This window comes from Panthera tigris, chromosome E1 (assembly GCF_018350195.1).
Source record: "Panthera tigris isolate Pti1 chromosome E1, P.tigris_Pti1_mat1.1, whole genome shotgun sequence".
Taxonomy (NCBI): Eukaryota; Metazoa; Chordata; class Mammalia; order Carnivora; family Felidae; genus Panthera; species Panthera tigris.
The window spans coordinates 49,116,647-49,130,513 of record NC_056673.1 but is presented as its reverse complement, the minus strand read 5'-3'; the positions used below and the strand labels follow the sequence as shown (position 1 = coordinate 49,130,513).

General features: G+C 50.4%; 1 protein-coding gene across 3 annotated transcripts; it reads right to left on the bottom strand.

The window, feature by feature from the left end:
• Nucleotides 1–4,055: 4,055 nt before the first annotated feature.
• On the bottom strand, nucleotides 4,056–13,632 carry AMZ2 (archaelysin family metallopeptidase 2). Of its 3 annotated transcripts, none has more exons than XM_042966839.1 (9): nucleotides 13,548–13,632; nucleotides 12,962–13,055; nucleotides 12,333–12,422; nucleotides 11,516–11,798; nucleotides 10,552–10,725; nucleotides 10,310–10,438; nucleotides 6,770–6,933; nucleotides 5,210–5,386; nucleotides 4,056–4,264 (listed from the first exon to the last, which is right to left on the bottom strand). In XM_042966839.1, the coding sequence occupies exons 4-9, from the start codon at nucleotides 11,796–11,798 to the stop codon at nucleotides 4,112–4,114; spliced, it is 1,080 nt and encodes a 359-aa protein (XP_042822773.1). In that variant the 5' UTR covers nucleotides 12,333–12,422; nucleotides 12,962–13,055; nucleotides 13,548–13,632; the 3' UTR covers nucleotides 4,056–4,111. The 3 variants fall into 3 exon arrangements, with proteins under 3 accessions (XP_042822773.1, XP_042822774.1, XP_007077602.2); XM_042966840.1 differs by having other exon boundaries at nucleotides 13,488–13,575; XM_007077540.2 differs by lacking the exon at nucleotides 13,548–13,632 and adding an exon at nucleotides 13,250–13,415.
• Nucleotides 13,633–13,867: the final 235 nt, after the last annotated feature.

Genomic DNA, 13,867 nt, shown 5'->3' with positions numbered 1-13,867 from the left:
CTGAATCTCTTTTTTTTTTTTTTTTTTTTTTGGTGCTAAGACAAAGTGCTCGGACTGATTTCTCTGACTTTGAGCAACCCCAGATGGCCCCACTCAAATAGAAAAGGGGTTGAAAGAAAGTTTAATCTTTTACAACCCCTTCTATAAACAATCTGGGGGAAAAAATCGGTTAGGTTTCTGGCTTGTGGTATTTTACTTCTTAGGAGGTCATGCGGCAGAGGCAAAACAAAGCACAATTCGAAATGAGGGAGATCTGGACCCGTTTTGTCTTTGCCACGGGTGCTACCGTGCACAAGTTTACTTAGCTACCGCGGCCTTGTTTCATCACGTGTGAACTGAGCAGCATGCACGTTATTACTAACACTTGACGATTCCGCATTCCAAGCATAAAAGCACATTTAAAGGCCATACCAGGCCCTTGGTAACGGGAGGGGGTGAACAACCAAAACCAAAACCAATGCCACGGAAGGGAACAGCCAGACCTGCGGGCCAGTCAACACCGAACGCGAAGGCCCTTAGCAGTGTTCACACCCCGGAAGACCCGCGTCCCCTGAAACAGCCTTTCCCGTTCGTGCCTCCTGGTGCCGCCTCGCAGGCTTAGAAACCCGCCCGAATCTACAGCCACGAGCCCCGAGCCGCGCGGAGCCGGGGAGCACGTGCAGCGTGGCCTCCGGGCCGGAGATGCAGCCACCCAGGACGAGAAGACAATGTTCTTTTTCAGACCGAGGACGGGTTGCAACTGGGCTAAACTGTGCGCTCCAACCTCAGTCCACGTGCCCCCTTGTGCACGTGCTCACGTGCCTCCCAGGCACGGCAAGGTGACACCCGGGGCCCGCGCTCTACGCGCACTGGACGGTGCCGCTCTCGCTGGTCCCCAGAACCGCGCGAGGGGCGCCCACGCGGCCTCCGGGCGCCGCCGCGCACACGCGCCCCCGAGCCCGCTCGCTCGCTCGCTCGTTCGCACTCACGGCTCCGCCGCCGCTCGCCGCGCCGATCCGCCGGCCTTCCCGCGGCTGCTGCGCCCCCACTCCCAGGAGGCCTCGCTGCGGGCCGGGGGCGCGCGGGGACGGCCGGGGGCGCGGGTTGGGGACGCGCCGCGCGAGCTCGCGGCGGCGGGGCGGGGCGGGGCGGGGCGGGGCGCCGCGCGGGTCGGGGAACCGGACAGCGCCGCCGGGGGGTTACGGGGTGGAACGGCGCCGCCGTTCGGGTTGCGGACGGGACAGCGCCGCCTCGGGGGAGGGGCGGGGGGTGCAGCGCCGTCGCGGCCCGCGGCCACCACCTGTGCCCCCCAGCCACCCGGCGCGGCACCCCGGGGTGCGGAAAGGAGACACGGGTCGAGCCCGGGGGCCCGCGGGCTCCAGAGGACCGGCCGGACGAGGCCACGTTCTTCTGTCCAGCCGTCACCGTTACAAGGCTTTCCGGACTAACCTGTCGACACTTAATCCTTCTCTTGACCAGAGAGACTGCTAGTCACTCAGGCGACAACGTGAACAGCATTTCAGATGCACTGATTTCTAGCACTGTGTTTAGACGGCGAACAAATCCATTCTCTTTACTCTTACCTTGTTCGTTCGGCATTGCCAAAGCAAAGTCTCTGGATTTCTGTGTTACTGAGTGCAAAATCATTTCGCAAAACAAGATTTGTTCGTAGTACGTACAATTTCCTTGCAGTCAACAAATTCTATTTTTTAATTTAACGCTAGGAAACCGTCTAAAAGTACAATGCGGGAGCGCCTGGGTGGCTTGGTCGGTTAGGCGTCCGACTTCGGCTCAGGTCACGATCTCTCGCGGTCCGTGAGTTCGAGCCCTGCGTCGGACTCTGTGCTGACAGCTCAGAGCCTGGAGCCTGTTTCCGATTCTGCGTCTCCCTCTCTCTCTGCCCCTCCCCTGTTCATGCTCTGTCTCTCTCTGTCTCAAAAATAAACAAACGTTAAAAAAAATTTTTTTTAAAGTACAATGTGATACTATACACTTAATTGATGATCGCTGAATAAGTCCCTGTCACATGAAATTTGTCCAACTTGTAAAGGACTGAATGATTGGATTCTTTACTAGAAGCCTTTTTTCCTGGTCAGTGCAAGGTAGGTACAAATGGATTTTATATCTTCTCCAAATAACTGCAACCCCTAACTGACACACCTAGCCAAATCTGAATTTGTAGGTTTGTAATCCTTGCTGACCTACAGCACTAAACCCGTCCCAACCTTGTAGGTAAACGGAGGAAAACTGAACAGACCGGACAATAGGACATTTTTCAAGGAGGAAATAAAACCTGTAACAACCGGTAAAAGTCCACACTCCCTTTAACTGTCTTTTCATATTAGAATGACCAAGCGTTCTCTCTCCAATTAGTTTAAAATTTTTTTAATGTCTTATTCTTGAGAGAGAGAGAGAGAGAGAGAGAGAGAGAGGGGCAGAGCATGAGCAGGGGAGGGGCAGAGAGAGGGAGACAGAACCCAAAGCAGGCTCCAGGCTCCAAGCTGTCAGCACAGAGCCCGAAGTGGGGCTCGAAGCCACAAACCATGAGATCATGACTTGAGCCAAAGTCCAGTGCTTAACCAACAGAGCCACCCGGGCGCCCCACTCTCCAATTAGTTTCAACATAAATCACCATTTTCTAAATGACCTTATGAGCTTTAATCAAGTAAGAAAATGAATTGTAGCCAGGAAAACCATTGATGCAATTATAAAATGTGCTTTAAATCACACTATAATAAATAACAGCAAAAAAATTTAGGGTCGAAAGATCGAAATGTTTAATTACCCAGAAGTTTTACCCTTGAGGTTAAGATGGGAACATGAGAAATGCAGTCTCCTCACCAGCATTCAGTTAAATGATCTGCCGTAATTTCTGGGTTTCCAGGATACATTGATCTCTCAGAGGAGACGTGTCAAGTCTGTGGTTTTCAACCTGTTCCCCGCTGAGGAAATCCAGCTGACGTCCCCAGCCCTGCAGGCCATCATGGGCCAACAGGTAACCGCATCACGGCCTCCCCCTACTCAAGTAAACACTTCCCAGTGCAGAGAAGGGAGGGAGACACTATTGTGGGAATAAACCCGACACCTGCTCTGAGCCTACAGGCAAAGTGCAACACTCACAAACCTAAGGGCCGTTGTAGCAAATCATGCGCAAGACCCCTCACAAATCCTATGTCTGTTGTAGTACAAGTTCCGCTATCTTCACTTGTAACTAGTGAGAAGTCACGTTCTATTTTATGTTTATGTATTTTGCGCGCGAGAGAATTCGAGCAGGGGAGGGTCAGAGAGAGAGACTATCCCAAGCAGGCTCTGCACGACGTTGAGATCATGAGCCCAAACCAAGCCGCTTAACTGAGCCAGCCAGGTGCCCCAGGAGGTCACCTTTAATAAGCTGCCGAAAACCCAAGTGTGCCATTGCGTCCTTGAGGCTCGAGCCGACAACCAGCAAAGAATAAAAGGAGAGCAGGCAGCCCCCGTCTGGAAGGAGAGGCCACAGGTAAGGGATCGAGTAGAGCCGGCCTGGGTGCAAAGGAGGGAGTCCCTCCTCCAGGAAACAAACCAAGTGTCAGCCCCCGGAAATGACGTGCCTTGGAAATCCGTTCTCAGGACACAGGCAGCAGTTTTTAGAATATTTACTTACTTATCTGCTAGTCCCGGCTCTCTCGAGACCTAAGCATATTTGAAGAATGGAAACGATGTGCTCCCTACCACAGGCCAGGCTATCGAGACAGAGGAGTTTATAGTCCCTATCATTCACAATGCTAAAATGGGGTGCCTGGGTGGCTCAGTCATTTCAGCGTCCGGCTCTCGATCTCAGCTCAGGTCTGCCTCATGATCTCACGGTTTGTGACTTCGAGTCCCGTGTCGGGCTCTACGCTGACCGCATGCAGCCTGCTTGGGATTCTCTCTTTTCTTGCTTTTCCCCCACTCGCACACAGTGTCTCTCAAAATAAATAAACATTAAAAAAAATAAGCCTCATTTCAAAGTTCAGGTGCTTTCAAGAAGGTTCCATCCTGTTACCTGACACCGGGCAGAATCGGTAAACAGTGTATTCTAACGAAGTACTCCGTCCAAATGAAAGCAGAGGCTGCAAATGTTTATTTTAATTACTCCTATGTGAAGTGAAGGTCCTTATTTTTGGACAACAGCAAGGCATTTTATTATCCACTCTTTCCATTCCTTAAAGGCGTCCACGGGTTTCGGTAAATCCACGGTTCCCTCACGACTGCGCTTCGTACTGACTCCGGGGCTGTCCGACTCGTCCTCGATCCACCTTACCAGCGCCTTGAAAAACACAAGCCAGACGCACATTTTAACAAATCGGAGCAAGACAGTTTTAGGCTAGAGAAAAACACGGCCTTCAAAATCACGTTATCGCAATCAGTGACTTCAGTTGCCCCAGGGAGATGTTCCGTTTGATAAAGATGTTTGTGCACATGAAACAACACTGGGTGAAAGAGCGTTTACCTCCAACGCACACGCTAGGATTACGAGTGATGGTCAGAGTGTGCCGGGGGGGGGGGGGGGGAAGACCAGAGAGAAAGACACCCCTCACGGGTTTTTGCTGGGCGGCAGGGGTAGGCTTTCCTCGGCTCGCCAGATGTCCCACGGGGCACCGGGCGCGTGCTTTTAACCCGATGCGGAAGCGGGCACGTCTGCAAGTGTGCACAGAGGCGCAGGTGGACGCACGTATGTAAAGCCACCTGCACGCGGGGTCCCACCCACCAGGAGTCCCGCGATGGCCACTGACACGTTCGTGGGCACGTGTGGACACACGTACGCGCACACGCATCCTGAGATTCGGTACCTCCCCTCTTCCTTCTTAAAGAAACCCATCCTCTCCTCCCAGTGAATTGCATACCCCTGTCCCACATTTGGAAAGAGAAACTATCTCTATGCATTTTCTGTAGCTGTCAGAAACGAACCCGGCCGCACGCATCAACGTTTACTGTTCTGCAACAAGTCAAGCTCTCCTGGCCTTAGGGAATGGGAAGTACAGATTACCTCCTTCACCATTTCTCACTCAACGACAAGTGTAAGGCTCTCCGGGGCCAGGCAGTTTTTAATGAGATTTCTTTGCAGGGTTTTCTTTTTTTGTAACCACAGCTTCCTGCTTATCTTTGCACTAATTTCCTCTGATAAATTATAGTTCCAGAGAAGGGCCTAATAGAAAATGGTAGTTTGCTACTTATATAACCACTTCCCCCTTTTGTTCTTCCCCTCATTTACTTTGTATCTTTCTATTATGTTGAAGCCAATGGCACACTGCAACTTGCGTAAACAGATGGGGCAAAGGTTGAGGGGGCGCCGGTCGGCTTCTTCCAAGTGGTTGGAGCCCTGCATTAGGCATGCGAGCCACTGGCAGTGTCGGAGTCCAAATATGTGTCCGATCTCATGGGTTAAAGTCTGCAAGACATTCACATCAAAGCTTTATGGCGCCACCGTCATCAGTGGGTTAGCCCTTCCTTCTTTTTCTTGCTTTTCCAAGAAACAAGGGTAGGGGAGGCAACTCCCTTACCATCATCACCAAAACTTCAACCTGCCCCCAAACTTAATCCTTCATTTCCCTACTCACACTGCCTTCCTTCCTAGACTTAATTTCTTAAGTATACCTGCAGCCGGGTTGCCCAGCCTTGAGACCCCTGACGTATTGGGTAGGATCATTCTTTGTGTGTGTGTGTGGCGGGGGGGGGGGGAGAACAGCAGTCCTGGGCGCTGTAGGATACTTAGCACCATCCACAGCCTCTACTCAACTGGGCCAACCAGAAACGTCTCTAGACCTTGCCAAAAAGTCCCCGGGGGGGCAAGATCATCCCAGCCTGAGAGCCATGCTCCAGACAAGTGGGACACTTGTTACGATTCAGATTCTGGGTCCTTTCTCCCAGGGACGCTGAGTCCGTAGGTTTGGAAGGAAGGGGGCTCCCGTCTCCACGTTAACGAGCACACCAGCGGATGCTGATGCAGGGTACACACTCGGAAAACACTGTTCCAGGCAGTGTAGCTCTCAAACCTGAAGAGGTGGCTAGGAATGAAGGCAGAACTTCCCAGCTGCAGGAAATGCCTATGTCTCCAGCTAAGGAAAAGGGGAAAAATCAGGAAACAGGCTCTCCAAAGAGCACGAGTTGGGGAGATTAATCAGGAGCTGTCAGTGGAGCTAACCTCAGTAGAAGGTAGCCTGGGGCCCAAGAGGAAGCCATTCTCAAGACACCTGCCAGCAGAGGCCCTCCAAGAGCGGCTTTACTTGATGACCACAACTTCAAAGAGTCAGTTACTTACTCATACCAGACTTCTGGAATTGAACTAGTGGTGAGGATGTGGGGCTGTACATAACTGAGGCTGTACATAACTAACAGGGCATAATTCCAGCACAGATACTGTAAATGTCACTATCAGTAAGGTATCCATTTAAATTGTTTTTATTGGTAATTTCAGGCAAACACGATGTCCATCAAAAGCATACGAATGATACAAATTCATTTATCATATTACCTTAAGGACTGCTGACATACAATGTAGGGAATTAAGAGCTCTTTGGGGCGCCTGCGTGGCTCAGTTGGTTAAGCGTCCGACCTGATCTCGGCTCAAGTCACGATCTCACAGTTTCGTGAGTTCGAGCCTCTCATCGGGCTCTGCGCTGGCAGCGTGGAGCCTGCTTGGGATTCTGTCTCTCTCTCTGCCTCTCTGTCTCTCTCTCAAAAACAAATAAATAAACATGGCGGGGGGGGGGCGGGGAAGAGCTCTTTAAAAAATACTCCTGTTGGATTTTTTTTTTTTTTTTCAACAACTCACCTTACAGGAACGAAGCAGCAGAACACTGGTCACTTGAGGAGTGTAATAGTTATCGAAAACTGCATAGTCACTCGAGGATCCTTTCTGCAGCTTGCTCACTCTGCCTTCGTAGCGGGAGCTGTAAAAATCACTGCCATACCTGGCAAAGCTGAATATCCCCACACCTACAAAAGGAGGACAAGCAGCAAGAGAACGGGAGCAAGATTCCTGAAGGACAAACCAAGAGGAGAGCCCGCCCGGGCGTCTCGTCTGCGCTCCCATGTTCCCACGGTCTCATGTGCTTGAGGTTTGCCAAGACAGAGGTGGCCGTCGGCCCCGGGTTTCCCTACCCAAGTCTGCCGCTGCTGTCCAATTTGCCCTGCCCTGTAAAACACAAAGGGCTCGAGGTCCAAATTCTCGAGAAATCGGGAGTTCCAGAGGTTTTTGTTCCCCACGGAAGAAGTCTTTTTTTTCCCCAGAATAGTCCAAACCAAGTACTCCAAGAGGAACGTTGAAAAATGGACAACACACACCCATGACCTCACTCTTATTTTTTTTTAAGTTAATTTATTTATTTTTAGAGCAATAGAGACAGAGCACGCGGAGGAGGGGCAGGCAGAGGAGGAGAGACGGAATCCCAAGCAGGCTCCACGCCATCAGCACAGAGCCCAAGGCGGGGCTCGATCTCACGGACTGTGACATCACGACCTGAGCCGAAACCAAGGGTCGGACGCTTAACTGACTGCGCCACCCAGGCGCCCCAACTTTACTCTTTAAGAACACGACAAACGTGGGCACTTGGGTGGCTCAGCCGGTTAACCGTGTGACTCTTGGTTTCGGCTCAGGTCACGATCTCACGGTTTGTGGGATCGGGCCCCCCGTCGGGCTCTGCGCTCACAGCATGGAACCTGCTTGGAATCCTCTCTCCTTCTCTCTCTGCCCCTTATCAGCTCGTGCTCTCTCTGTCTCGGTCTCAAAATAAATAAATAAATAAACTTACAAAAAAAAAAAAAAAACACAATAAACAGATCTCTAGGTCCTGTGTGTCGGGGAGAGTTCCTGGATGTCCCTGCTAACAGGCTGAGGAAAACCACCGTGCGACTGCCCTGATGCTTGGAGACCATGCCTGAGACCACGCCTACAGACAGACCCTCTCCCCTCCTGCCCTTCCTCGCTCACAACACAACTGTACTATGTGGCTGCCGTCGGGTGACCAGAATAAACACCCTTGTAACTGACTTCCTGTTACCCTGAGGCTCGTAGCAACCACCTCTGCACAGGTGGAGAACAGGCTTTGCTGCACAGCTCGTTCTAAAGGGCACGGCTTTATGACGGCACTTGTTGACATGATCACTTTTATTTGTCTCTTTCAGGTGTTACTTGAAAGTAATAAGGATTTTTTTTTTTTTTTTGTCAAAGAAATGAATTCACAGTAAGTCTGTCCAATCCAACCTGATCCAAAGAGAATGCTCCTCACCCCACCCTTGGAAAATGTCGCCTCGTATTTGATATTGAGAGAGAGAGAGAGAGAGAGAGAGAGAGAGAGAAAGAGCACATTCTGAAAGTTAAGAAAACACTGAATCTATTCATGTCACGGCTGACCTCCTCTGTCCTCTTGCCAAGGAAGTGTGAGCATATTTCATTATAATACCTCTAGTGAGAACATTCCTCCTGATAATCCTACAAATGGAAGGTTATTTTCTTTAGTAATTAAATATTTCTCCGTTTTAAAATACCCATCTTCGTAAACTTGGAGAGAACAGTCACTTGTAGCAAGATACTGTCTCACTGCCTGGCCCATCAGTCCTGCAAGCCTGTATCTTCTCTGAGGCCATGCAGCAGTTAAGAAACTTACTTAAAAAGGGGGTGGGGGGTGGGCTGCCTGGGTGGCTCAGGCGGCTCCTGGCTCCTGTTGGTGAGTTCGAGCCCTGTGTCAGGCTCTGGTACTGACAGCTGGGAGCCTGGAGCCTACCGGGTTGTGTGTGTGTCTCTCTCTCTGCCCCCTCCCCCACTCATGCACACGCGTGCGCTCTGTTTCTCTCAATAAATAAACACTAAAAAAAAATTTTTTTAAAGGGAGGGCGGGGGGGGGGGAGTTAAAGTAGAAACATTTTGGGAAAATGCCTCCTGCCCTCTTGAAATGCATAAGATGCATCAGCTGGCAATGTCCAGATAAATTGTTTTACATTTTTAAAGTTTCTGTCTCTGTCAGGTAAATAATAAAAGGGGACATAAAAGTTTAGCTCGTAAAAATTTACTTCTGACAGAAAGACAGCTCATCCAAAAGTCAGAAAGACAGCAGTGACCAGAGTCTCCAGGAGAGTATGCCGACTGGGGAGGGGGCGCCATAGGAATGTAAATGGAGAAACCCCCATGAAGGAGTAAGGGGGATGAACAGGTTCTGTGGTGCCCTGGGTCCCCCCCCTCCCCCGACCCGATCAATGTGTCAGAGATGGAGATACCTAACAAAGAAACATTTGTGAAAGACCGAGAACACCTAGACAGTCCACAAACTGGAACTCAGAATAGGGACAGTCCCAGGTACCTATTCCCCACCGCCACGTTGCTAACAGACAACCACTCCCCTTAGTGCATTGGACTGTCCCCCTCCAACTTGTCAGATCCTAGGGGACGAAGGTAGAGAGATGACAGCAAAAAGGGAGTGGTGCGGAGGAAAGAAGTGGACAGACGGGAAGAAGAAAAAAAATTAGGCAAAAATAGGATTTGCTTCCAGATCCTTTCCTACCCCCAGTATCACCATGCAGAAGCCCTGGTGAGTCAAGGTGACTACATCTTAAATCAAAACCTGGAGTCGACTTTTTTACAAAAATAAAATAACAAGACGTCATGAGACACAGGACAAGAAGCACACACCTGTACATCAGCCTATAGTTTCCTGTCTATATGAGAGAACTAAGAATTGAAAAGCAACCAGCAAGACTTTCACTTACGTTAACGACAGTTCAAACATCCTTACTGGACTTCATTCACCTTGCTACCCAGTTTCGGACACCTACTGTCTGCTGTGCTGAACGCCTTATGTATATGCCAGGCATATATACACAGTTTACGTATCCACACTGTTTATGTATCAGCACTGTTAGGTAACCCATCGCAAAAGGGCTCTCCGAAATAGGTATTGTTAGGGGCGCCTGGGTGGCTTAGTCAGTTAAGCCTCCGGCTCTCGACTTTGGCTCAGGTCACGATCTCACGGTTCCTGAGTTCAAGCCCCACATCAGGCCCTATGCTGACAGTGTGCGGTCTACTGGGGATTCTCTCTCTCCCTCTGCTCCTTCCCCCACAAAATAAATACATAAACTTAAAAAAAAATCGGTATTATTGGCCTCAAGGTCACGTAGGTAGTGAATGGCTGAGCGGGGCAGGGACCCAGGTCATCAGAATCTATCCACAGCACATTTCCCACACCAGCATGATGCTCCAGAAATACCATACAGCCTTTAGTACCAACATTATAACTGGCTGGAACTTTTTCCCTCTATCAACATCTTCCAGTAATCTCAAGTTGAGGATATTTCTACCAATAATGTCAAAAAGGAGTACCATCTGTCAGAGAGGCCTGTCCAAAGACAAAATTCCAGGAGTCTCTTGGGTAGAGATCAATCATCGTTATTCCCACAATACAGAAGGCGTCTTCAGGTTTCTTCTTTTTTAAGAACTTCAGGATGTGCCCTATTTAAAAAGGGATGCGTGTGTGAGATACGTACATCCATACATGTCTCTCCATATACACCTATGTATAGATCTCCTGTACTCAGTTCAAATTGTAAAGCTGTTTAATTTACCTGCGTGAATTTGTAGGTTTTGTGTGTTATCATTGACTCTAAAGGAACACCTCGTGGCAGAGACAGGAACTGGTTCCAGGAGTTTCACTGTTAAGCCGTAGAAAAATGCTTCACAGTAACCCTTGAGCCATTTAATATATTCTTCACTGATAATTCTGGTGTTGCCTAGAGAGCCTGTAAGGTGGAAGAACATGTAAAGTCAGACTCGAAGATGATTAAAACATTCAGTCTTTTTTTTTTTTAATTTTTTTTTAACCTTTATTTATTTTTTTGAGACAGAGAGAGACAGAGCATGAATGGGGGAGGGTCAGAGAGAGAGGGAGACACAGAATCCGAAACGGGCTCCAGGCTCTGAGCTGTCGGCACAGAGCCCGACGCAGGGCTCGAACTCACAGACCCTGAGATCACGACCTGAGCCAAAGTCGGACGCTCAACCGACTGAGCCACCCAGGCACCCCAAAACATTCAGTCTTTACCTCAGTCTCTAATTAGAAATCTGAAATTAGAAGCAAATGGGACTCTAAATCTTTAATAAACCTCTATCACTCATTGATGTGAATATGAATTAGAAAGAAACAAAATGTCCTCTTTTAAGGCAATTTGGGTACAACGCTTCCACCACTGTGATGAATGTCAGAAATGATCATGGGGCGCCTGGGTGGCTCAGTCGGTTGAGCATCCGACTTCGGCTCAGGTCATGATCTTGCAGTTCGTGAGTTCGAGTCCCGCGTTGGGCTCTGTGCTGACAGCTCAGAGCCTAGAGCCTCCTTCGGATTCTGTGTCTCCCTCTCTCTCTGCCTCTGGCCCCTCTCTCTCTCAAAAAGTAAATAAACATTAAAAAAACGTTTTTTTTTTAAAAAAAGATCATAAAAGCTGCCCACTTAAATGATATCAGCAACCCAGGCTGTCCCTGGCGACAGCCCCATCGCAAACCAAACAAATCCAGCCCGTTACCGATGCACACCAATGCACTGTATATAAATACTGCGTTTGTCGGGAGACGGTGCCTTTCTGTAAGGATCACTGAAAAACTGTTCAAAGTCTTGGGGAGCCTCAGGATGGGAGATGATCCAATCCGATTGCGAATGCAAGGTAATGGGTCCGAAGAGATCATGGTCTGGCTTGAAGGCTTCGTTCAGCAAACGCCTTTCCCCGGCATCTAACTTCTCATACTGTGACACAAGCCTTGGGTTCTCCGAGATGAGAGCTGTTTTTAGTGTATGTTCAGAGTGCCGTACTGTTTCCATCTACCAGAAAAACACAAGGAATCAAATATACAATGCATATCCATACAGGTGACTTTAATCTACCTACCCTCCACCTGCATGTATAATCTCTCCCTAGAATGGAAAAACGGATTGCTTTCTTTTTAATTCACACCAAACAACGGGTTCCCCCCCCCTTCCCATTTCCAATCAATTTCCTGGGGAGAGGATCTGAAAAAGTGAAAAGAAAAATCATGAAATTCATCCCTTCTTCTCTTAAAGAACCTGCTCCCGTTATAAAAACCATAAGAGAATGACCTGATTGCCTACTTCCTTCTGTCATTTGGGTAACAATATTACAAACTGAGTCATCAGGGCCACATGAAAAATACTCAGCCTTTCCAAGGTGAGTCAGAGATGTTCCAGACCACACAAAAAAGAGAACTGATGTAAATCCTGCCCATTTCTGTAATTTAACTGCAGGCTCCTAATAGATCTCAGTCACTGAAGTTTACTGCCTCAAAGTCATGTCACCCTGGGGAAGACACCAGGTGACTAATCAAAAGCCAGACTCACAATGACAGGTCTCTTCCATTCACATCGTGTTCCTCTGTATAGCTGTCATCCTTCCTTCTGAGTGTGTCAAACAGCTGCTTCACCATAAGGCTTTTTGAGTTAGAAAAGGAAAAAAAAATTAAACTTCGCTGTCTGGAACCTATTATATTTGCTTTTATTTTTAAAAATTTTTTTTAAATCTTTATTTTTGAGAGAGAGAGAGAGAGAGAGAGAGAGAGAGAGAACAAACAGGGGACGGGCAGAGAGAGGGAGACACAGAATCTGAAGCAGACTCCAGGCTCTGAGCTGTCAGCACAGAGCCCCAGGCCGGGCTCAAACGCACAGAGAGTGAGATCATGCCCTGAGCCGAAGTTGGATGCTTAACCGACTGAGCCACCCAGGCGCCCCCATATTTTCTAATTATCTGGATGTTTACAGTTTAATGATTGACAATTGATGGGAAATTTTCAGCTAACGTCCGTTCTGGCTGGACACCAGAATCCTGGGGTTCCAGAGTGTGGAAGAAATTCTCAAACAGAGGTCACTCTTGTCAAAGCTCCGATATGTGCAGACGCTCGTCCTCGCTGCTCCACACCTGGGCTGAAGTTCCAAGACACCAAACAAAATGTGCCCTTCTGTATTCTACCTACCTTTAAGGAGGAAGGCTCCCATTGAAGTCTTTGTCTTACAAGGACTGGCATGCTTGGGCCTGGCCGAGAAAGTGCTGTGCCGGGCGCCTTCACCCTAATATTGAAAAGGCAGTGTGAAAAGTCGGCCTTCGGCCGGCCTCCCAGGTCTCCTCTGGCCGGAGCCGCGGGAGGCCGAATAGGATCGCTTCAGCGGGCTGGAGGCCTGCAGTGCTGAGTGCCAAAACCAGCACATCCTGCGCAAACCTGGACAAGTTGGTTACCCCAGCTGGTTGCTATAGCAACCCGCACCTTGGGCTGGGCCCCAAAGCGACCGCAACCAGGTCGCTGGCCGGGGTGGGGTGGGGGGATCCCCCGGGGACTCTCGCTTCGACTTTCCGCCTGCCCCGGAGGAAGCCTCCGCAGAGGCCAGGCCTGGCTCCCAGGAGACGCCCCCGCCCCCGCTGTCTTCCCCTGCTTCCGCCGCAGCGGCCTCGCCCACAGCCTCATCCCTTCCCACCCACCGCGACCGTCCCCCGTCCCCTCCAACCAGGATCCCAGCCCGGGAGGCCACGGCCCGGATCTGACGTTTCCACCGCACGACCCTCACCCGGCCGGGCCTAGACACCGCCCGCCTCCCTCGGCCGCTACGGCGCGCCAGCACGACGCGCCCTTCGCCGTGCCACGCCTTCCGCCCCCCGCCCAACCAACACGGCGCCACGCCCCGCCCATCGCACCACGCACCGCTCCGCCGCGCCACGCCCCTTCGCGCGCGCTCCACGCCCTGCCACGCCCCCACGTCGCACGCCACGCCCCGTAGCGTGAGGCTGTCTCGCAGGCGCGGAGCCCACGTCGGATGAGGGGTCGCGGTCCCCCTCTCTGCGACTGGGGGCGGTCGGCGAGGGGTCACGAGGCGTCGAAGTCAGTCCC